General features: G+C 40.2%; 1 protein-coding gene across 1 annotated transcript in view; it reads left to right on the top strand.

The window, feature by feature from the left end:
• Window positions 1-1045: 1045 nt before the first annotated feature.
• LOC149580245 (cytidine/deoxycytidylate deaminase family protein) overlaps window positions 1046-24018 on the top strand; it is a 125159-nt gene continuing 102186 nt past the window's right edge. Inside the window, exon 1 of the mRNA XM_089790046.1 lies at window positions 1046-1420. Coding sequence (XP_089646172.1) covers window positions 1109-1420 — 312 coding nt within the window. The 5' untranslated portion in view covers window positions 1046-1108. The remainder of the gene's footprint in view (window positions 1421-24018) is intronic.

Raw genomic sequence — 24018 nt, 5'->3', positions numbered from 1 at the left:
CTTATCCTAAACATTTTAAATTTAAAAGGGCCAACAGCTCGGCCATAAAAATGGATGTTGAAAGTAATGACACTTTCTCATCGAGTCCACAACACGTGTGAACATTTAGACCCACTATGAGTTTATCTTGAAGGTTGGCATAAGCATGCCTAATTTATTTGACAAAGATAAGATCATCAAAAGTCATAACAAAAGATTGGCTAAAATCAGTTAGGGTCTGTTTGGTTTGTGGAATTTAAATAACCAGGGTTTCTACAAACCTTGGTTTAGCCAAATCAAGGTTTTGCAAATCTTCATTTTGATTTTTGGCATTTTACTTAAACTGTTTGTTTCACTTGGAAGGTGCATGTGAAAAAACATTTTTATGCATAAGCTTGGAGTTAAAGGCAAATTTCAAAAAAGAGTCCAATCTATTGGTTTTATGCTCCTTAAAAAATATAACCAAGTTTTGATTATCAATTTCTACTTGCTAGTAGGAAGTTGGAAAACCTGGTTTTGAGACAAAATTGCAAGTCCCGTATGCTAATTCCATTTTGCCAATTTTGAAACAAACACAAAAATTTTCAGATCCGAATTTTGAAAAAGCCTATTCCTATCATCTTCCAGAACCAAACCGACCCTTTAGGGTCCGTTTGGTTCATGGAATTAAAAAACCCAAGATTTCTACAAACCTTGGTTTAGTCAAATCAAGGTTTTGTAAATCTTCATTCTGACTTTTAAGATTTTACTTGAACCGTTTATTTCACTCAGAAGATGCATGTGAAGGCACATTTTTATGTGTAAGCTTGGAGTTGAAGGCAAATTTCAAAAAGTAGTCCAATCTATTGTTTTTACACTCATTAAAAACATAACTAGGTTTTGATTTTCAATTTCTACTTTCTAGTAGGAAGTTGGAAAATTTTGAGGCAAAATCGGAAGTCCAGTATGCTAATTCCATTTTGTCAATTTTGAACCGAAAAAAATTCAAATTCAGATTTTGAAAAAGCCAATTCCTGTCATCTTCCACGAACCAAATTGACTGGTAATTAAAATCCTTCATTCATTCCCTTCTTAAAACATCTTATCCCAAACGTTTTAAATTTAGAAGGGCCAACACCTCGGCCTTACCATGGCCTTCTGCATAAAAAATCTGACGCCCCTGGTTACCTGCAGCAGCGTAGACAGTGGTCACATGCTAAGAGCCGTAGAACTTGCAGATAAATCAGCAGGTTACACAGCTCCACATCCAAATGCTGGGTGTGTGATTGCGCGGGGTTCGAAGGTTGTTGCAGAAGGCTTTCTCTATGGGCAGGGAACGAGGGCCGCTGAAATTAAAGCTGTAGAACAGGCAAAAGAGCTTGCGAAAGGGAGCACGGCTTATGTGAACTTGGAGCCTGGTGATTGCCACGGCGATGACAGCTCTGTTAATGCTATTATCCAGGCATGTGTTATTTTTTCCCCACTTTCTTTCTATCTTTGTTAAATTATTGTTAAATACGGGAATTTTAGTATAGAAATGGTTCTAGAATTGTTGCTTGAGAATATGTATAAATCTAGATTATACAACGGGTCACAATTGTACTGATTTGTAAGATATGATCAGCTATATAAGAGAACGGATCTCTTTATATTCAACTTGGAAGAAATAACTTGCTGCCTTTAGACCTTGCTTGGCTTTTTGCAACTGTACGAGTTGCTGTGTTAGAAAGGTTGATGAAGTGATTCATATGCAGAAACCAAAAGGGTCTTTGAATAAAGATGCATTTATGTCTAGAATCTTAAAACACACATGCCAAGCATCTTGCCAAGGAAGAGAAGGGGATAAATCGACCTGTGAGGCTTATTAAAACATAATCTTTCATTTTCCATTTTTAAAGGTTTTTGCATATTTTTGTACTTTTGGATTATATATCCTTTCCCAAGCTTTCACAAAACGATATTACTCCAAATTAAGGAGAAATGGCCCAGATAATCTTACGGTTTTCAACGTATATTAGATAGACAGATAAATGAGATTTTAATGTCCATGAGGCTGAGAAATAGCCTATGGGACACTATACCCACTACACCAACTTTTTTAATTTGGTTCACTTTTTGTGAAGGCTGATGATGAGACCGCTAAACTTCTCAATGTTCTCTTTGTTGAATAGGTTGTACCATGAGTTGTTGGATATAATATCCGCAAATTTGACCATGTTGTCCCGGTATGCCTCACATTCCAAAATGAACTATTGCTTGGTTTCCACCTTCGCGGAATTACAAAACAAGCAGATTCTTTCTTTCTACAGTTCTTTTGGTCGCTTCCACCGCCCGGTCTTGCATTGAAGTTGATGGGAGTTGGTCCTTAGTTGTGCAATGAGTGTCTTAGCTTTCCACGGTATTATGGCCTCTATATACTCCTTTTGGCGGTGATCATATGTGGGGTTGAACTTGCTGATGTAGTAAGCCTTTTTTCTACCAAGCCCCTTTCCCCAGTTTCTCTTATGGAATTTCTTCATAACAAAAGCTTTTATTTCTTTATTGTTGGCGGGACACATGTTGAAATGGATATCCCATTTTCTCGTCCACATGATGTTTTGCTGCATCCAGGTCCTTTTACGTTTACACAAAGTATTCTCAAAGACCATTTTAGGCCATCTAGTTGCCTCCATCTTTTCAATTTTTTTAAGATAGCTAATGAGGTGGGCCATAGCGTGAGCCTCAATAGATATCATTCCCACTTCACAAAGCATGATATCATAGGGGACCATGTATTTGATTTTAAACTTGCTGGTAATCCATCGCTTTTGTATCATCGCGATTTGTCTCCATTGTAAGTTTGAAATGCTGCTGGTCCATATTTTACAGCCATAAAGAACCACCGGTAGCACAAGAAGCCTGAACAAAGTTTGATTGGTTTTCCAATCCCAAACCTTAGCATCACAACACCTATTTTGCAAAGCATAAAGTGCCTTCCAACCTCCAAAAACCCTTTTCTTTCTACAACCATCCCAGCATAGATTTTTGTTGAAGTCAAGAACGCTGCTCTCTAAATAGAATTTATGTTGATGCTGTCTTTTGCTTTTTGAAAAGATCATAACTTTGGTTTTACTGATATTAACTTGCATACCAACCATTTTGCAAAAGCTATCGAGCGATAGTAAATGCTCTTGCAAACCATATGCAGATTTGGCAACCAAAATGAGATCGTCCGCATACAGGAGCAGCCGTATCATAAACTTACATAATTGGATACCTTCACCATTTTGCATGTCTAACCATTCTTTGTAATGGGCACCCCTGGATGTCCCAAAAAAAACTAAACCAATTTGCTGAAAGGAATTTTGTCAAACAGTTTGCATGCAACCTCTTATTTCTCCGTTTAATGTTTTAAACCCCTTATAACTCCGGAAATCAAACGTTTATTTGTTTGTTGTGTTTTGTGCATGGAATTGGTATCATACAACATAAACAAGAAAGAAACTACAATAATATGTAAAGTGGAAATGAATTGCTGCTAATAAAATGTTATTTTCAGAATTCATAAAACCAAATACATGGCAAATTTAACAACTCACTAATTACTTCAGCAGTATTGACATAATACTCCAGCCCATGCTTTCGAACTTGCTGCTACAATACTTTTTCCTTCAATCAGTCCACTACCTTCGTAATACCATTCCCTCAAAGCGGCATAAGTGTCGGACAAGTAGTGAAGAAGATATGAGCAAAATACCAAATCTGCCTGTAGCCGAAAATGCAACTAAACTGCCTGATAATGAAGCCAATAACAAAGAATTCCAAAAGCCAAACCCCAAGGGAATGATGTCTAGAATGTTACAAGAGAGGATAGACGTCCTCAAATGCCAAGAACGGAGCTGCAACTCACACACCAATTTCTTCTCATATTCAACCTGCCTAATGAAGCCACAAATGCTTCCTTTTATTTTATTTCTAAGGGCCCGCTCAACTCATATGGGCAATGTGGGATAAAAGATGTGTAATATATAAAACATATATTAAAATACCCCTTATGTCTCCCTTGGGTACACATCACCATAAAATAAATATTAAAGTAACACTTTAATATTTTACAATTAAATTAGACGTTACTTTAATAAAACTTCAAGCATTAAAATGTATTAGCAATCGGACTCCGAATAATGCGAGTGATAGCTCATCGGAAAGCTCTCACCGAGGAGTATCGAATCCAATCACCAAAATTGACCTGCACTGTGTCCTGCCGACTTACTAAAAATAGTATGCCTGAAACTGAATAAATCAACTTCGTTTTGGCCCAAACTAGAAATGACTAGGCCAAAACACTCCAGGATCCCTTTAAACCCTTTGTTAGCCCTCGGGACCATGTAGAACAAGGCTAATGCACACACACTTGGTCAACTACTAAAATGGGGACATTACAATCCGCCCCCCTTGAAATTGCTTGTCCTCAAGCAATCTCAGTCCAGCCTACTGAATAACCTGCTCACTCTCCCATGTAGAATCTTCCTCCGACAGGTCTTTCGATCTGACCAAATACTCCTTCACTATCCTGTTTCTAAGCTTCCTCTCTCTGGTGTCCAGAATAGCCTCGGGTACTAACACAAGCTTCCCCTCCTCATCCAAAGGGGGTAAATCTGCAGAAGGTACTACACTCTGACCAATGGCTTTCTTAAGCCTAGACACATGAAACACATTGTGCACTTGATTGCCCTCTGGAAGCTCAAGCTCATAGGCGACTTTGCCCACTTTGCGAATCACCCTGTAGGGACCATAAAATCTAGGTTTCAACTTTTCAGCTCCGCTCTTCTTGAGCGATGACTGTCTATATGGTTGTAGCTTCAAGTAAACCATATCCCCTACCTCGAAGCTACGCTCTATTCGGTGCTGATCAGCATACAATTTCTGTTGATTCTGGGCCTGTTGTATATTCTCTTTGAGCACTTTCAGGATGTCCTGACTATCCTGCAATAAGTTTTTGTCTTTGGGCACTCTACTGTCCCCCAAAACTAAATCCATGAAGCTAGGTGCTTCATAACCATAGAGTGCCATGAAAGGAGTCATCTTGATGGACATATGATAAGTGGTGTTATAACAATACTCTCCCATATGCAACCATCTGATCCAAGCCTTTTGTTGTGTAGTTACATAGTTCCTCAAATATCCTTCCGCCCATTTATTCACAATCTTTGTTTGCCCATCTGTTTGCGGATGATAACTAGTGCTAGGTGTAAGATCTGTACCACACAACCTAAGCAACTCTTGCCAAAAAACACTCATAAACTTACTATCCCGGTCGCTGACAATGAATCTGGGCAGCCCATGTAACCTGAATATCTCTCTAAAGAAAAGATCTGCCACCTGTGCTGCTGTGTAAGTGGACGGAATAGCAAAGAAGTGAGCAAACTTTGTCAAGCGGTCCACCACCACATAGATGCAATCTCTTCCCTGCACTCGTGGTAAACCAGTGATGAAGTCCATCGAAATACTTTCCCATTTCCTATTAGGAATGGGCAAGGGCTGTAATAAACCTGCAGGAAATGTGTGCTCTCCCTTATTCTATTGACAAACCACACACTCCCTGACATACCTCTGAACATCATCCTTGAGCCCTTTCCATGAAAACCACTCTCGGATCTGCCTGTAGGTCTTGAAGACCCCCGGATGTTGAACTGTGGGTGCATCATGAAATGCCTTCAGTATCGCCTCTCTCAAATGTGATGACGGAATCAAATAAACCCTGTCCTGAACTCTGATCAATCCATCTATCACCTCATAGCGATCATCCTGTATGGTACCTGAAATCAATCCAGAAGCCCAAGCATCTCTGACATACTCTGCTATAATTCGAACTCTCCAATCTCCTGAAATCTTTGCTAGAGCACATAAGTGAGGTCTCCGAGATAAGGCATCAGCCACCACATTTTTCTTACCTTTGACAAACTCTATGTCAAAGTCATAAGCCTGCAATTTAGTCACCCATTTTTGTTGCCGGTCATTAAGATCACGCTGGCTCATGAAGTATTTAATACTGTTGTGATCAGTCTTGATCACAAAACGTCCACCTACCAAATATGATCGAAATTTGGCCAATGCATGTATTATGGCCAACATCTCCCGGTCATAGACAGAATAACTTTTCTCAACACCTCGGAGCTTCCTACTCTCGAATGCAATCGGATGCTTCTCCTGCATCAATACTGCTCCAATCCCATCACCTGATGCATCACAATGAAGCTCAAAAGGCTTCGTGAAATCCGGTAGAGCTAGAATTGGACATGAAGACATTACCTGCTTGAAATGCTCAAAACACCTCTGTGCTGCCCCTGTCCACATGAAGGCTCCTTTCCTGGTAAGATCTGTCAAGGGTGTAGCAATCTGTGAGAATCCCTTAACAGACCTCCTATAAAAACCACATAAACCAAAGAATCCCTTAAGCTATGTAAGGTTTGTGGGAGTAGGCCACTCTACAATAGCTCTAATCTTTTCGGGATCAACCCGAACGCCATCTGCACTAATGATATGCCCCAGGTAAAGGAGCTCAGTCATGCCAAACTCACATTTAGATTCCTTGGCATACAATGACTCTCTCTCCAGAATAGATAACACCTCCTCCAGATGATGTAAGTGCTCCTCCCAGGTCTTACTGAAGACCAAGATGTCATCAAAGAAGATCAAGACAAATCTCCTCAGCTGCTTCCTGAATACCTGGTTCATACAACTTTGAAATGTAGCAGGTGCATTGGTTAGACCAAATGGCATAACCATGAACTCAAAGTGGCCATAGTGACATCGGAAGGCTGTTTTCTCAATGTCCTTTGCTCTCATCCTGATCTGATGGTATCCGGATCGCAAATCAATTTTGGTGAAGAAGCATGCCCCATGCAACTCATCAATCAGCTCATCAATCCTAGGAATGGGATACCTGTTTTTAATTGTTTTCTTATTCAGTGCCCTGTAATCGATGCACATGCGCATCGTCCCATCCTTCTTCTTTACCAATACTACTGTTGAAGCAAAGGGGCTCTTACTGGGCCTGATATGCCCCATCTCCAACAAATCTTTAATCGTCTTCTCTATCTCATCCTTGTGTTTCTTAGGATGACGATAAGGAGTAATCATAACTGGTTTGGCTCCCTCCTCGAGCTCAATAACATGTTCCATCCCTCTGTCAGGAGGAACCCCATGAGGAATATCGCTAAATACTTTAGCGTGTCTATCAAGTATCTTCTGGATATCTGGTGGATGACTCTTTTCTTGTGGCTCTGGTGAAGTTGGCATAATGTAGCACTCTGCCGCCCACTCTATGTCATCATGACGAAAAAGTCTCTGCATTCTCCTCAAGGACACTACTCTACAACCTCCATCTGAAAGTCCTCTAAGTACCACAGTTCTGCCCTCATGCTGGAATCTCATCTCCAATTTCGCTAGATTGAGTGTGAACTCAACTAGTGAAGCCATCCATGTCATGCCGAGGATGACATCATAATCTCCCATGTCCACAACATAGAACTCATCCTCCAACTCGTAGCCATCTCCAAACCTGATGCGAAGATTAGATATCTTCCGAGTGCATAATAACTTATCACTGTTAGCCACCATGACTCTAAACCCATCATGCTCCTCTATCTGTAACCCTCTCCTGGCTACCAACTGTGCATCTATGAAGTTATGTGCAGCCCCAGTGTCAATAAGAGATATCACTTTCTGCCCCTGGATAGTACCCCTGACCTTAAATGTGATTGCCTTTTGGGCCCTTGTCAAGCGTGCCAACGATCTATCATCCTTAGGAATGTTGCTCTCCTCTATAGTGTTACCCTCATCTGAATCGGAGTGCCGATCCTCCCCTTCTGACTCTGACTCTTCTGCTGAAAAATACTCCATTTGATTTGCCTTAGCCTTGAGAGAACATTTATGAGATAAGTCCCAGGGCTCTCTACAATGGAAGCACAGCTTCTTCTTTCGAAGTTCATTCAAGGTTTCATTGTCTAGTCCCTTTGATCCTTCTTTGGGTTTGCTATACTCTTTCTGAAATGGTTTTTTGTCTTTGTCCTTGCGGTAGGAAGAATCTGTTGAATGGTTTTTTCCTTTGTATACCGAAGGGGCTAAATCTCGTGCCTTTTTAGTTGCTTCAGCTAAGGTGAGTGGATCATGTCCCTTCACCCAACCTCGTAATGGATCAGCAAGACCATCACAAAATAACACCACCAATCTCCTAGGAGAGATATCAGTAACAAGTACAGACAAGCGCTGAAACTCAGCAATGTAAGCATCCACAAAACCTGACTGTTTTAACTGTGCTAGCTCCTTGAAATGTAACTCGGGATCCTTAGTGTCAAATCTCTCAATCAATGTTTCGGTGAATTCCTCATAGGATGTAATCTGATTATGCCCCAAAGTCACCATGCCATGATGCCACCATTCATGTGCAACGCCATCCAAGTGCATAGCCGCATACTTGATAGCCTCCTCCTTAGGCATAGGATTTAGCTGCAAGTATGTATCTACCTTCTGCACCCAAGCTCGTGCAGTCATCTTCCCTGAAGCATCATAATAAGGTAAAGAAAGTTTTCCAACTTTCTTCCTCAGCTCAAAGTTTTGATTCCTCCCTCCTGCTTTAGGCATGTGTCTCATCCTCAAGTCCATATAATCTCTAAGGGAAATATCTGCCTGAAACTCCGGTCCACTAGCCTCCTAGTCCCTCCTGAACTGATCCTGTAACTCGGTAATCTGCGGTTCGTTTACTGGTTGAACCGGATCTCTGGGTGGGAAAGTGGGTAGAAGAGGTCTCGAGCTCGCAGTCCGTGCTGGGCGTGCAACGTGTCTAAAGTTATCAGCCTCATTCCCATTGTTGCGGTGTCCATTATTACCATTAATGTTATTCTCAGAACCATTGTTGTTGCCTTGGCCTCCATGGTTATTGTTTCCCCCGTTGTTATTGTTTCCCTCGTTGTTATCGTTTCTGTTGTTGGCATCACCTGGATTAATATGGACACCCATCTGTCTAGCCATGAGCTGCAACATCATGTCCATTCGCCTATTCTGCTCCTGCTGCATACGCTGCCTCTGCTCTAATGTATCCAGTAACTGTCTGAACAGTATCTCCCCCTGATCTGGACCAGCATTTCCGCCTCCGCCTAATCCTGTATTCCTGTCATCTCGATCACCCATATTATTGTCCTGATCACAGAATATCTCCTCTGTGTCTGTATGGTTGGATTCAATGTCCACCTGCATGGATGTACTAGACTGTTTGCTTTGCAAGTCTGAAATCCTATTTTGTCTTGCTCTGGTATCGCGGAAATTATAAGACCCCTGTCGCATGCTCAAACATAAATGCTTAGCCTGTGTTTTTTTTTTATTTCTGATTTTAGTGTTTTGACATTTCGTCAAACACTTTTTCCCTCTATCCGGCTGTTCCAAATTCCCTATAAGACCTCCACAGGATGGCAGGACTTATAGCTCTGATACCACTGTAATGGGCACCCCTGGATGTCCCAAAAAAAACTAAACCAATTTGCTGAAAGGAATTTTGTCAAACAGTTTGCATGCAACCTCTTATTTCTCCGTTTAATGTTTTAAACCCCTTATAACTCCGGAAATCAAACGTTTATTTGTTTGTTGTGTTTTGTGCATGGAATTGGTATCATACAACATAAACAAGAAAGAAACTACAATAATATGCAAAGTGGAAATGAACTGCTGCTAATAAAATGTTATTTTCAGAATTCATAAAACCAAATACATGGCAAATTTAACAACTCACTAATTACTTCAGCAGTATTGACATAATATTCCAGCCCATGCTTTTGAACTTGCTGCTACAATACTTTGTCCTTCAATCAGTCCACTACCTTCATAATACCATTCCCTCAAAGCGGCATAAGCGTCGGACAAGTAGTGAAGAAGATATGAGCAAAATACCAAATCTGCCTGCAGCCGAAAATGCAACTAAACTGCCTGATAATGAAGCCAATAACAAAGAATTCCAAAAGCCAAACCCCAAGGGAATGACGTTTAGAATGTTACAAGAGAGGATAGACGTCCTCAAATGCCAAGAACGGAGCTGCAGCTCACACACCAATTTCTTCTCATATTCAACCTGCCTAATGAAGCCACAAATGCTTCCTTTTATTCTATTTCCAAGGGTCCGCTCAACTCATATGGGCAATGTGGGATAAAAGATGTGTAATATATAAAACATATATTAAAATACCCCTTATGTCTCCCTTGGGTACACGTCACCATAAAATAAATATTAAAGTAACACTTTAATATTTTACAATTAAATTAGACGTTACTTTAATAAAACTTCAGGCATTAAAATGTATTAGCAATCGGACTCCGAATAATGCGAGTGATAGCTCATCGGAAAGCTCTCACCGAGGAGTATCGAATCCAATCACCAAAATTGACCTGCACTGTGTCCTGCCGACTTACTAAAAATAGTAAGTATGCCTGAAACTGAATAAATCAACTTCGTTTTGGCCCAAATTGGAAATTACTAGGCTAAAACACTCCAGGATCCCTTTAAACCCTTCGTTAGCCCTCGAGACCATGTAGAACAAGGCTAACGCACACACACTTGGTCAACTACTAAAATGGGGACATTACATTCTTCAAGTTTGTCAATGTATATGCCAAACAAAGTTGGTGAAAGCAGGCAGCCCTGCTTGACCCCAACATCACTCCTAAAATACTCTGAGATGCCTTCTGAAGTTCTGATTTTAGCTGTAGCTTCTTCTTACTTCCTATGAACAGCAGCTCTAAGATTTGTAGGGATACCCAATTCTTCCATCCTGGCCCAAAGCTTGTCTGTAGGGACAGTGTCAAAAGCCTTTTTAAAGTCAACAAATAAGCAAAGAGCCTCATCTTTTCTCTCCCATGTTTTTTCGATAATGTGCCTCAAGGTGATGTTATGATCCATAGTCAAGTGCTTTGGCTTGAAACCCGCTTGACCACGTGCACGTTAATAATTCTCTTCGGCCCATGCTGATTCTAATTTCTATTATGGTGCCAAAAAGTTTTGCAAATAGAGGATTGATCATTATGGTCTTGTAATTAGAGGGGTTATTAACCTCGCCGCTCTTGTATAGAGGTATAGTGAGGCTAATTGTCCAATCACTAGGAAACCCGTGTTGGCCGATATTGTTGAAAATTCTCGTAATGAGAGGTGAAAGAGTTTTCATGCTCCACTTGAGATATTCTGCTTGAAGCTCCTCCATGTCTTTTGCCTTACCGGTACCTAACTTTTTAATACCCCTCTCAACCTCTTGCATGGTAAAAAGGTCTTCCGTATTGTTGACCAAAGGTGGTGAGTCCACACCATCATTCTTCTCGTAAAGTTGTTTGGCATACTCAAACCATTGAGTGGCTGTGATTTTATTTTCAGTTTGCTTCTTTCTTAGCTGAAGTTCTCTCCAAAAAAGTTTGGGATTATCTTTGGTAAGAAAGATTAACTCTTCTCTCCTTGAGAGCATAAATCAATTTTTTTCTTCTTTAGGATATTTTTGTAAACTCTAGTGTTTATGTGTTTTAAATTTCAATCACTAGTAGACAAACTGCAAAATTAACAAGGTGCTCATGTGGATTATGTCTTGAATTGTCGTACCCGTTACATCGGTTAGTGATATTTGATAAACATATGTCCTTACACTAAGAAGTGATTCTCGTCCAGAGGGTTGGATATGCTATCTAAAAATCATTTGTATTATTTGTGAAGATCCAAACTTGGAGTCAACACCACCAAGTAGAACTACTGTGATTGTGCTTATTGTAAACGAGGACGATTATGACAACATTGTATTGGTCCGTGCCACCTTCTGTTGTATTAAACTACAAGCGACTTGGCTAAACAAATGCCTTATACATATGTACTTATATTAAGAAGTGATTCTCGTCCAGAGGGTAGGGATAATCTATTAAAAAATATTATTTGTGAAGATTCTAAATTTGTAGTCAACACCAGCAAGTAGAACTAATGCGATTCTGCTTATTGTATGCTTCTCGAGGATGATTATCACAACATTGTATGAATCCGTGCCCCCTTAAGCTACATGCAACATGGTGAAACAAATGCTTTATATTTGTGTGGGTAAAATGCTTGACTGATGTTTGATAAGTCAGCCTGTTATTCTCAAGGCACGGGGATCTATATTTATTATAGTTCAGGAAATCTCCTTTTTTGTTAGTGGAATCTGAATTTTTCCTAGCTAATGTTGCAATGAAACACACAAATTTTCCTTGAAATTCAAACAAACAGTTTTCATTTAAATTCAAATTGTAATCTCAAGAAACATTGCAGAATATTTCACAATAAGTAAAAATGTAAATCCAACATCTCAGCACTGAAATCCAATCTATGCTGGCAGTCCACTATTGTTTGCACCTGTACACTGCAGTAGGGACTGTGATTGATGCTTAATCCATGTTAGAAGTTGCGGATGATAGTGATGTCCTCGTCCTTTGCATAACATGAATCTAGCATTAAGCACACGTGATCAAGGTGTGACAGACCTTGAACATTTCCAAGTAGTTAGCAAGTAGAATTGTACATAGCAGTTAGTAGTTTAAGCTTTAAGATATGTATATTCTTGTTGTTAAAACCAGTGGCATTGTGAAGGGCAAAACAGAAGCAAAGATCCTATCAAGGAAAATCGTCTTATTCATAAGACTTCACAATTTTCCTCTAGCAAAGCATCATGTGAAGGAAAATAAGATGGATTATTTATTGCTCAAACAAGGCACAATTGGCAAATCTATGCTTGAGTCAAACATTCAAAGCGTATCCAAGTATGATCCGAGTTGTGAGTTGAAATGATATCAAGCAAGATGATCTTGATAACAACAATATGTTGGTTGCCAATCATATCAATACTAAGGTCAAACTAAGCAATTCCATATATCGATGTTACCATAAGAACCATCGATTACATTGAACCAGTATGGTCAATTTATTAAACATCAATTTCATATATAGACATGTCCATAAGGTGGTTGTAGTCGGAATAAAGTAGTTGTTATGTTTAGTACTTGTTAAAGCTAGTTGGGTTGGGTAGTTAGGTGGTGAGGAAATGCGTCGGTTGGTTTCCAACTAACTGACCCGTCTATAAATATTTGGAACATTGGTAATGTACTCATGTTGGTTTTTGGTATCAATAAAGAAATCATTTCCTTGCCTATTGGTACTGTGGTATGAATGGTACATTCCATGTTTTACTTTATATGTATCTCAATTGTGTTATTCTGTACGATTGGCATATCTTTGTATCTGTGAACTTGAGTGGTATTCCCACTCTACATTTTTGGCGCCGTTGCCTAAGTCTGAACTTGGAGGTCGACAGAATGGAGTAATGGGAAGGCCCTTGATCCAAGTAATAAATAGTGACGGGAAGAGGAGGAAACAACCAAGGAAGATCAGTTGACACGTGATTTGGTGTCGGCCTAGGAAGTTGCGGTTAATTAGTATGTATAGAGGGAAACCTGAGAGAATGGTCCTTGAAGGTACGGTACGCGACAAACTTCCAGTACCACTAGAGGTGTACGATCTCCTGGGAGAGATTCCTCGCCTGTTAACAAGCAATTTGTTACGAGTACAAGAGAAAGACAATAAAATTGATTCATGCCCCTGATTCCAAATTTATTTCCCAGGCGGGTACAAGGAGAAGAGACCGAGGAAGAAGTCGCCTTGAGGGTATTACGTCTCCAGCAGCAGCAGGAGAGACGTCGCAACTTAAAGGGAGGACAAGGGGATTCCACGAGAATACAAGAAGGATTGATCGAGCATACAATCGAAGGTATAGCAAATTTGGTCATCTTGGAGATGCCAGTAAGGAAGTTGGGAGACAAAAATCCAGAGATGCCTGCGGGGAAAGATCTCTGATAGGAGCAAAGTCAAGAAGAAGATACTTTCAGTAGTTCCTCCTCAAGAGTGAACTTCCAGTCGGGAGGAAGTGTTCCATTCGGAGTTCAATCTGGAGGAAGTATTTCATCGAGAGGAAGTGTTGGGGGAAGTGTTCCATCGGGAGGAAGTGTTCCCACAAGAGGAAAAAAACCTCACATAATGGCTATAGACAAACACAAATTGCCAAGGTTCACAGGGGACGACTCAGAGGATCCCGCTCGGCACTGCAAAATGTGCATAACAATATGGCAAGCGAATGGAGAAAATGACCCAACAAAATGGTTAAAAGCCCCCCGACACACTAAGGGGTATTGCCATTGATTGGTATACTAACTTGGATGCAGCAAAGTAAAACACTTGGAGTAATATCCGCACAACTTTTGAAGAGGAATTCAAACTGTTGAGAGATGATGATGAAATTGTAACAGAGATTTATAACACAAGACAAGGGAAGAGTGAATCTGTCAAAGTCTATATTAGACAACTTAAAGAGCTCATAGGGAAACTGAACAACAAGCCGACAGATGGACTGAAGAAACGATGGTTCATTGAAGGACTAACACCATCCCTTAGAAAATAAATGAAGATAGTTCCACCATCAACCTTTGGGGATGTGTGTATTCGCACCATGGACATAGAAAGTGAGAGTAAAATCTCTAAGGCGAGAAGGCATGGAAGCTCCCGTGAAAGTTCAGAAGAGAGTGAAGAAGAATCCAAAACTATTCAAGCCTTAAGAAAAGATCTAAGATGATGGATGAAGGAAGTGGCAGGGAGTAAGGAAGAAAAGAAAGAAGGGAGAGAACTTTGGTGTACGGAGTGTGAAAAAGAAGGCCATACTAAGGGAGCATGCTCGAAGAAAGCATTCTGTGAGATCTGCCAGGTATTGGGGCACAAAATTAAAGATTGCCCCAATAATTTGAAAATAAGGAGTGCCCAAGTATTCTTGAACCAATGGGGGCAATCCACACCTCCCTCCACTCCACCGAAGAACACAAATACAGAAGCCTCCCCAGGGGGGTACAAAAACAACAGGAGAGGAAGCAACAATAATAGTAACAATAATAGTAGCAACAACACACCGCGGCAGCCACTCCAGTATGATTCTAAGGGGAGGCCGATGATTCAATGTAGGAGATGTAATGAATGGGGACACTTTGCATGAGATTGTCAAAGCAGAGGAGGACAAAATGGAGGGATGCTCTGTAAATGGTGTGGGCTAGGCAATTATGAAGATGCAAATTGTTCAAGACAGAAGGGAGTAAATATGTTAGACATGGAAGATGTAGAAGACAAAATTCTTGCGGTCACCAGGGTGCAAGCCAGACAATTAAGCTACCCAAATGCTAGTACGGAGACAAAAAGATTTCATGAAGCAAAGAAAGACATTCAAGATAGCATGGGGGAGCGAGGAAAGATGACGTCAGAAAAACCTACTTCCAGTAGGGGTATAACGAATATTGTGAGGCAAGTACCGAAAACTGCTATCCCAGTAAAAATAGGGGATTTATTAGAAACATTACCCCAATTGCAAGTGGCACTGACACAGGGGGCAAAATCGAAAGAGACGACCTCAAAGAAAGAGAAGGAAGAAGTACACATAAAAGACAATACATTGTTCACTATAGGGAGGGGGAGAACACCGACAGTAGTAAAGATGGAGATACTAGGGTGCAAACTCTCAAATACTATTGTGGATGGAGGTTCCAACGTAAATGTCTTGTAAGAAGAAACATGGAAGGAATTAGGGAAACCTACACTCTGGCCCCCAACATTTCAACTAGTAGGAGCAAACCAACATGGAATCAAGAGTATAGGAACGCTGATGGGACAAAAAGTCATCGTTGGTACATAACAAATTTTTATTGATTTTGTGGTTATCCCTTTAGAAAAGAAAGGGTACGATGCTTTATTAGGCAGGGGATGGTTGGTTGTAGCAAAAGCTACCCATCACTGGAAGCGAAACACTCTCTCTATTGAGTTGGAAGGAAGAAAGTACATCATAGACCTCAAGAATCAGTTAATAAGCTAGGACTTGGCTTCAGATTCCGTAGGAGAAGACTATGGAGGGATGGAACCAGATGAGGAAGGAGTGCTCAGACTAGGGGAATGCTCAGACAACGACACAAGTTCTCTTAATGGATTATTCCATTGACAAATGGGAGACTATGAAGTTTTCCATGTAGAATGTAATATGTTGCAAATACAAGAATCTGAGTCGGAAGAAAGGTAATCGGAGGAGTACACAAAGTATAAAGAGAATGGGGCAATAGAGTTATCGACTTTAGATAATAAACCTATCAAAGACCTAGTGAATGGGTCTAAGTTAAAAGTGTATGAAAAAATGAATAAATTGGCAAGTAGCTGTTTTATAATTGTAGAAGAGGGAAAAGTACGAAAAACAAAAAGTGGTAGTGACCAAGAAGAAGAAATTGAACAGAGTCCTTATAGTCACTAAAATCACGATAATTGATAGAGGATAGGACGAAGTAGCCCTGGCCGTACCAATATCCGTATGATCTGAAGGAAAGGTGGAAGGAGTGGATGAGGAGATATTCGTATAGCCATCCATACGAGGGAGAGTGGCCGCACTAGAGCAGCCCACAGAGAACGGCATACGGAACACTGTCCAAAAGAATAATGTATTTTCATCCATATGCTAGTTTTTCTTAGCCATACGGCAGTCCTTATCTATACAACAACCATCCTCATCAGTACGATAGCCAGTTGCATCTGTACGGGAACAAAGTTCGGCATCTGGAGGAGCATCCATACATGCATCCGCACTACAGGGATGCCGGGGAAGTAATCCTGTACAACAAACATATACATCCGTACGGCGACAACAGTTTACAGAAGGTGATTGTTGCCTACAACAAACATCTGTACAAGTACAAGGGGATACTCAGGTATCCATATGCGTGGGAATAAAGGTTGGTTACAAGCGATTACTGTGGAAGGACAGTTGGTACAGGTGGCATATACAACTAGTTTAACAAATCTGGGAACTAACACTGGGACACACAATGGTGAAACTCAGTATTGGGAATCCGAGCAAAGGAAACATTATGGACTCCAAAAAGAAGAAATCTGCCGTATTGCAAGCAAAGGAGGTAAGAAAGATGACAAAAGTAAAGGGAAAGTGGTACAGAAAATTACCATCACTGCAGAGAATATTACATTTGAAAGTGTGATGTGAAGCAAGTGCAGGATTTGGTGGGAAAAAGCAGAGGTAGACCATCCCCTGAAGAAAGTGTTATGTACAACAGAGGTAGATAAAATCATTTTCATACCGATTTTTGAATTAAAAGAGTTTTGAGTCTATCCTACGGATTTTAATCATAGGGTATGAGAAATCAGGTTATAAATCTGTAATACAACATTTCCAGCAATAGGTGACAATTTCTTATGTAGCAGAAGAAATAAGTAAGGTTTTCGGAATTCCTAACAGAGGGCAAGAAGTGGGAAAAATTTCTATGACAGTAGCAGACAAGAAAAAATGGTTGAAATTAATGTGCCAAAAAGACCTTACAAGTCTGGAATGGGAAGGAATCCTGAAGAACAGTAGGGGTTTGAAGAATTTTTTTATAGTAAATGATGAATGGCATTGCATGGTAGATCTGGTTAAAAGAAAGCTCACTGTGGGCAGCCGCACTTGCGACATTGCCCTATGGATGTTACCTACAGTGGATGGATTGTACAACGGGCAGATATACAATTGGGCTAAATTTCTTTCCAATAGACTTCGAGAATTTATGGAGTTGAAACATAAAGCCTTTTATATGCCTCATCATATGATGGCCTTGTTCTTAGAGGCAGTACGCATGCAGGTGAGCAGTGAACACCAGGGAACATTGGTACCGGCTAGTCGAATAGAACCATATAAACCAGCCATGACCTACTGGCTCCATCTGGATACCTTGGATGTAGGATCTCATAATGGAGGTGAATCCAAGAAAAAGAAACTAAAACAAATAGTAGTGACCGAAGAAGCAGAAGAGGAAGAGGATGATGAAACTTCAGAAGAAGAAGACAGCGATATGGATTCATCCTCCTCCGACTTACAGGAGGCGGAGATCCGTTTGAGTCATCTCCAAGGGACTCTGCAGGCAATGACGTTTTTACCACCTTCGGAGGGACCACTTTCAGCAAGGGTAGAAAAACCTCCAAAACTTTACCCAAAACCGCCTAGTGATCCCAACATAATTGAGGCAACAGGTACTTCCAAGCCAAATCAAGCAAGAGTCAAGGTAGGAGCAAGTGGAGGTAGCAGGCAACAAATCCCGACATGGGGGGCTTCTAGAGTATTAGTTCTGAAGATGGTGCCACTTATCTTTCCGAAACAGCTCTCTTGTACTAAAGTTATAGATTTGAGGTGCCAATCAAAATGTGCTCATAAAGTAAGGGTACAAACACCCTGTGGTCCAGAAGTAGTCCATTTGATTGCTCTTGTGGTACAGCTAGTAGGAGGAGAGGAGAAAATTGGGAAAATTCACAACCAAGGTAGCATGATGACGCTAGCTAGTACGGATGAGACCATGATTGATACAGTCCTGGAGGAAGTAGACATGTTACTCGAAAAGGAAGGCATGGTGTCTTCACCCCTAGTGACAACTGCTGAGGAGCAAGTTGAGATACAAAGTGAGCACGGAGAACCACCAGACATAGCATCTTTTGTAGCCAAGGCTGAACTATTCCTCACTAAGCTTCATGCCATGGAGCATTCTACTAGGAGGATCATGCAGCAAGCTAGGGCTTAGAATCTGGAGACCATCATCACCACAGTAGAGGCATTGGTTGCCTTTATGCAGACTGATTACCACACAGATTAGGAACTTCTAGAACAGGGTGGCTATTCAGAGGAGAACATGGCTACTACATGGATGGGCAGCTCTATCATTTTCGTGGGACAAGAACAATCACCTCTCCTAGAAGCGCTGACAACAATGGAGGTTGCCTTTCAGGGAACTTTTTTGAAACTTTAAAAGGAGAAAAACCTTGCTGAAGTTTGGGGGCTAGAAAGAAAGAGTCTGCAATAGCAGTGGGCAGCGGAGAAACTTGCTATGCAAGAAGCTTGGAACAAAGAAAAAGCTGAATTGGAGAGCAAGGTTGCCATGGCAGAAGCTAAAAAGATGGATGCACTACAGGTATTACAGGGCATTCAGACAAAGTAGAAGACAATGGAGTGAGACCTGCAACGGCTAAGGGGAACTCTGAGCCCAAGGATGTCCTCCCATCCTCCTTCTTGAAGTTAAAGTTGTTTTTGTTTCATATTCTAAAGTTGTCTGGAAGACGACTTCTTTTTTTGGGGGGGATAGATGTAGTCGGAATAAAGTACTTGTTAAAGCTAGTCGGTTTGGGTAGTTAGGTGGTGAGGAAATGTGTCGATTGGTTTCCAACCAATCGACTCTTCTATAAATATTTGGAACATTGGTAAAATGTACTCATGTTGGTTTTTGGTATCAATAAAGAAATCATTTCCTTGCCTATAGGTACTGTGGTATGAATGGTACATTCCATGTTTTACTTTATATGTATCTCAATTGTGTCATTCTGTACGATTCGTATATCTCTTTATCTGTGAACTTGAGTGGTATTCCACCTATTGATCATGAAGTTCACTTAATTGATATTTCCATGTTGGGAAGACGAGTATGGTAGAAAGTTTCGACAATATAGCATCCAAGAAAGTATGTTGTAGTTCGATTATTACATTGATCAAGCAGTGATATAGCAATCAACAAACATAATATCAATGTCATCTCCAAAGATGCAATAATAACAATCCTCCTTAAAACGATAAATAATATTCATGTTTGCATTGAGCAGGAGAAGACTTAGCAAACAATCAATCATTGTATTAAACCAATCAAGCAAATACTATAATGATGGCCAAAGGAGTATTGCGATCAGTTACTAACTAATCATTGATTAGTTATCCAAGGTGGTACGATGAAGAATTTAATACTAAGGATGTGATCAAGGGTCGCCATTCTTCCACTCTTACAATATGATACTAGAGTGGCACTAATAATCATTTTACAGTAGGCATTGAACATTTTTCTTAGTATAATTTCATATTGAGTATCGTATTCCTTAAATTTGAGCAGCAGCTATTCAAGGCTAGGTTGCACACATGCAGTGCTATGCATCAGAAACAACACCAAGGAAATTTCTACATGAAACATCTATGCCAGAGATGCGATCGGGTCTTATCTATGTTAGGGATGCGACCGGGTCTTATTGGAGAGTAATTTTGGAGAAGGTTGTATTGTGGAAAAGAGTTTTGCCAGAGTTTAGGTAATTTGTATGGTGTCATGGCCTACGAGCAAGTAGTTTTGATTTCGTGTTTGTAATGTTTAGGTAATAGAATTCTCTTCTTATATGTCTTTTGTGTCCTGGGTTTGGGCCTTCATCAAATGGCATCAAAGCAGGTTCTTGAGTGTATGGACCAAGTGCCGATCATGAGGCAATTTGCACTAGGACTTGTGGTTGTGAGTTAGAGGTCAAGATTCCTCCCAGAGTGATGCATGGTGGTAAAAATGTTGGTAGAAGGAATGTTCTAGCCAACAAGGGTTTCAGAGCCCCCCAGAGACATATTGATGCATTGTAAGAGGAGTTGAGAAGAGGGTTCAACCCGGATAGAAGGGAAGAAAGTGAAGAGGAAGAAGAGATTGAAGAACCCTCTGAGGATGAAGGAGAAGTTGTAGATAAAAATGAAGTGTGGTTGTTGAGGGCCATTTCGAAGATAGGAAAAAGACCTAGGATTGAGGTTTCTTATTACTTTGGAAATTTAAATTCGGAGGAGCTTATTGATTAGATAAACAAGATGGAGGAATATTTTGAGTATGAGGACCCAATTGGGTTAAGTTTTCCAAGACGGCACTGAAGGGTCATGCCAGTATTTGGTGGAAGGAGGTCTGACTAGAAAGAAAAAGGAGGGGAAGGGAAAGACTACCAAGTGGGTTTGGATGGTAGAGAAGCTCAAGAAACAGTTCATTCCAATGGGCTACATGATCAATTTGTTGAAGAAGTTGCAAGGGTTGAGGCAAGGAGCGGGTCTATTAAAGAGTACACCAAAATTTTTTATGAAATGATTATCTTAAGCGGCCATGCAGAAGTCAACAAGGTAAAGTTTGCCTGTTACCTTATTGGTTAAGGTCAAGTATCCAAGAGGAGTTAAGTCTAGTCAGATTGCTTATCAATTTGCTGTGAAGGTGGAAGAGAAGTTGAATAAGAGATTTGGAGGGAAACAAAGAGCACAAAGTCAAGGGGGAAGGGGTAGTGGAAGATCCTTTGGAAGGAACAAAGGAAGAATGAAGAATTGGGTACTAGCCTAAATCATAAGAATGATAGTTTCAACCGCCCCCATGATTCAAAACAATGGAGTACGAGGAAGAGGAAGACTTGGACAAGGGTTTGGGAGAGTTAGCTTTAGAGGAACTTGTTTCCAATGTGGTGAGGAAGGCCACCGAGCATATGAATGTCCCCAACTCCAAGGAAGGATGGATATAAGAATTGAAGGCCATGTACAAGTTGCCCATGCGGTGAAGAAGCTCAGTTAAAGCATTTAGATGATGCTGAGAGGGGAGAAACCCTCATTGTCAAGATGACCCTATTTAATGAAGGGGATTAGACTTGGCGAAGAGCCTATTTGACACTAGATGCAATAGCAAGGATAAATGTTGTGATGTGATTATTTATAGTGGAATCACTAATTGTTACCTTGACAAAAAATTAGAACCCCGTTGGTATGATTTTTGTGATGTTGTCACTGCTGGCAAAGAGTTTGGTTATAAAGATTAAAGGAGATATGCTATATTATAACATTGGATTGTTATGCTTATATATAGATCACTATCTGAGGTCAACATTTCATTGAAACCCTAAGGCTTAGCTTATTGGAAAAGTTAAGATCTATCAGAGTCATAAGGAGAAAAAGGTAAAAGGGAGGTTTATAGAAGAGTCTAGAAACCCTAATTAGGTCAGGAAGTGGAAACGAGTAAGTGCACATGAACAAGACAAAAGAAGACAGAGAAGGATGAAGAAAGTGTAGCTATTGGAAGTAGTACAATAGAACAAGTTATCGGTGTAGAGTCAGTGCAACAAGCTATCAAAAGGAGCATATTTGGTAATAGAAGCAACGAACCTACCAAGCAGAGGAAAGGCCAAGCACAATTCAATTTTTTGTTGTTTTTACCTAACAAGTTAATCAACAAGATTGTGAAGTCCTTTTACAAGGTGGTCTTTTACAAGACTTAAAAGTTGTTATTTTGAACATTATTTGTAAATCCTTTAATTGGGTGAATACTGTAATAGTGGGATTAAAACTCTTGACAGAGTAGCCTTTAATAGGACTATTGATACACTTAGTAGGGTATTAGACACTTTTAATAGAGTGTAGTCATTTACAAGATGAAATTATTTTAAGCTTTTAACCGAGCAACTTCTTATTATAGTGATGAGTTGTGGGTATCATCCCCACTACAGTTTTGCCCTCTGACCAAGGGTTTTAAGCGATACCAAAATCAATGTGTTGTGTTATAAGTTTGTGGTTTGAATGTTTATTTTATTTTTCTGTTAAGATACAGTAACTATTAGTATCACTAAAGACTGTAAAAAGGGAACTATCGGTTAAGTGTTTTATGTTGGCTAATGGTTAGTGCAAATGAATGTGTTTGAAAGGGAATTATTAAAGTATTGGTCCCCCCCCGCCAGTACTTTTTTCTATTTGTATCTACCAACACTGATAATCTAGTGTCAAAAGAAATGGGCACAAAAGTTTAAGAAGGAGACACCTACATCTATGTAGGATTGCCTGGTTGTAGGATGGCCGCACAAGTATTGGTTAGTGATAAGTGTTTGGTGAAGTTCAAGACAAGAAGTTATTGGGATGAGGTACTCTATTACATCACACCCATGGATGTGTGTCATATGCTGTTAGGAAGACCCTGGTAGTTCGACAAGCGTGCTATACATGATGGTCGGGCAAACACATGTTCTTTGATAAAAGATGGAGATCGTCATAAGTTGAAACCCCTTGTGAAGGCAAAAGAAAAAGTATTTAGTAGTGCTAGCGTATGTTTTGTTGAAGGGAGATACATGAAACAGGATCACGTGTGTTATGCAATAATCCTTAGAATGGATAAAGAAGATAGTAGAAAAGTGCCAGTTGAGGTTTTAGGCTCGTTGAATGAGAGGATACTTTGTCTGATAATGTCTTTGAGGGACTACCATCAGTTAGGGAGATCAGTCATCAAGTAGCTCTAATCACCCGAGCTAGTTTGCCAAATAAGGCAGCTCATAGGATGACTACTATTGAGAATGAGGATTTGAATAGAGAAGTCTAGGAATTGTTTAAGAAAAAACTAATATGAGAGAGCCTAAGTCCATGTTTTGTACTAGCACCAAAGAAGGATGGAGAGTGGAGGATGTGTATAGACTCTAGGGCCATAAACAAGACAACAACCAAATACAATTTTCCCCTCCCAATGATAGATGGCCTTATGGATTTGGTTGAATAGAGCACAACATTTCGCGAAGATAGACCTTAAGAGTGGGTATTACCAGATTTTGATTGGAAAAGGTGATGAACGGAAGTCTTCCTTTTAAGAGTAAAGAAGGCTTGTATGAGTGGTTAGTTAAGCCTTTTAGGCTAATCAATACCCTAAGCACATTCACGTGACTCATGAATTAGGTACCAAAAGATTTTTTGGAAAATATTGTTTCTATTTATCTAGATGATATTTTGATTTATAGTAAGACACTAGATGAGCACTTGGTGCACATTTGTGGAGTCTTTAAGAAGTTAACAAAGGATATATTGTCGATTAACTTGAAGGAATGCAATCTTTGTCAAGAGGGAGTTAGTGTGCTTAGGCTTTGTTGTCTCCTTTGATGGTCTTAAAATGGACCCAGGGAAGGTGGAAGTCATTTTAGAATGACCCACCCCAAAGAATGCCATCGAGGTGAGGTCTTTTCACAATCTAGCAAGTTTTTATAGGAAATTCATTAGGAGCTTTAGTAGTATCTGTGCACCACTAAGAAGTCATTTTAGAATGACCCACCCCAAAGAGTGCCACCGAGGTGAGGTCTTTTCACAATCTAGCAAGTTTTTATAGGAAATTCATTAGGAGCTTTAGTAGTATTTGTGCACCACT

This window comes from Cupressus sempervirens, chromosome 1 (genome assembly GCF_028749045.1).
Source record: "Cupressus sempervirens isolate cs-2001-9-10 chromosome 1, ASM2874904v1, whole genome shotgun sequence".
NCBI classification, from domain to species: Eukaryota; Viridiplantae; Streptophyta; class Pinopsida; order Cupressales; family Cupressaceae; genus Cupressus; species Cupressus sempervirens.
This window is presented reverse-complemented; position numbering and strand designations above follow the sequence as displayed.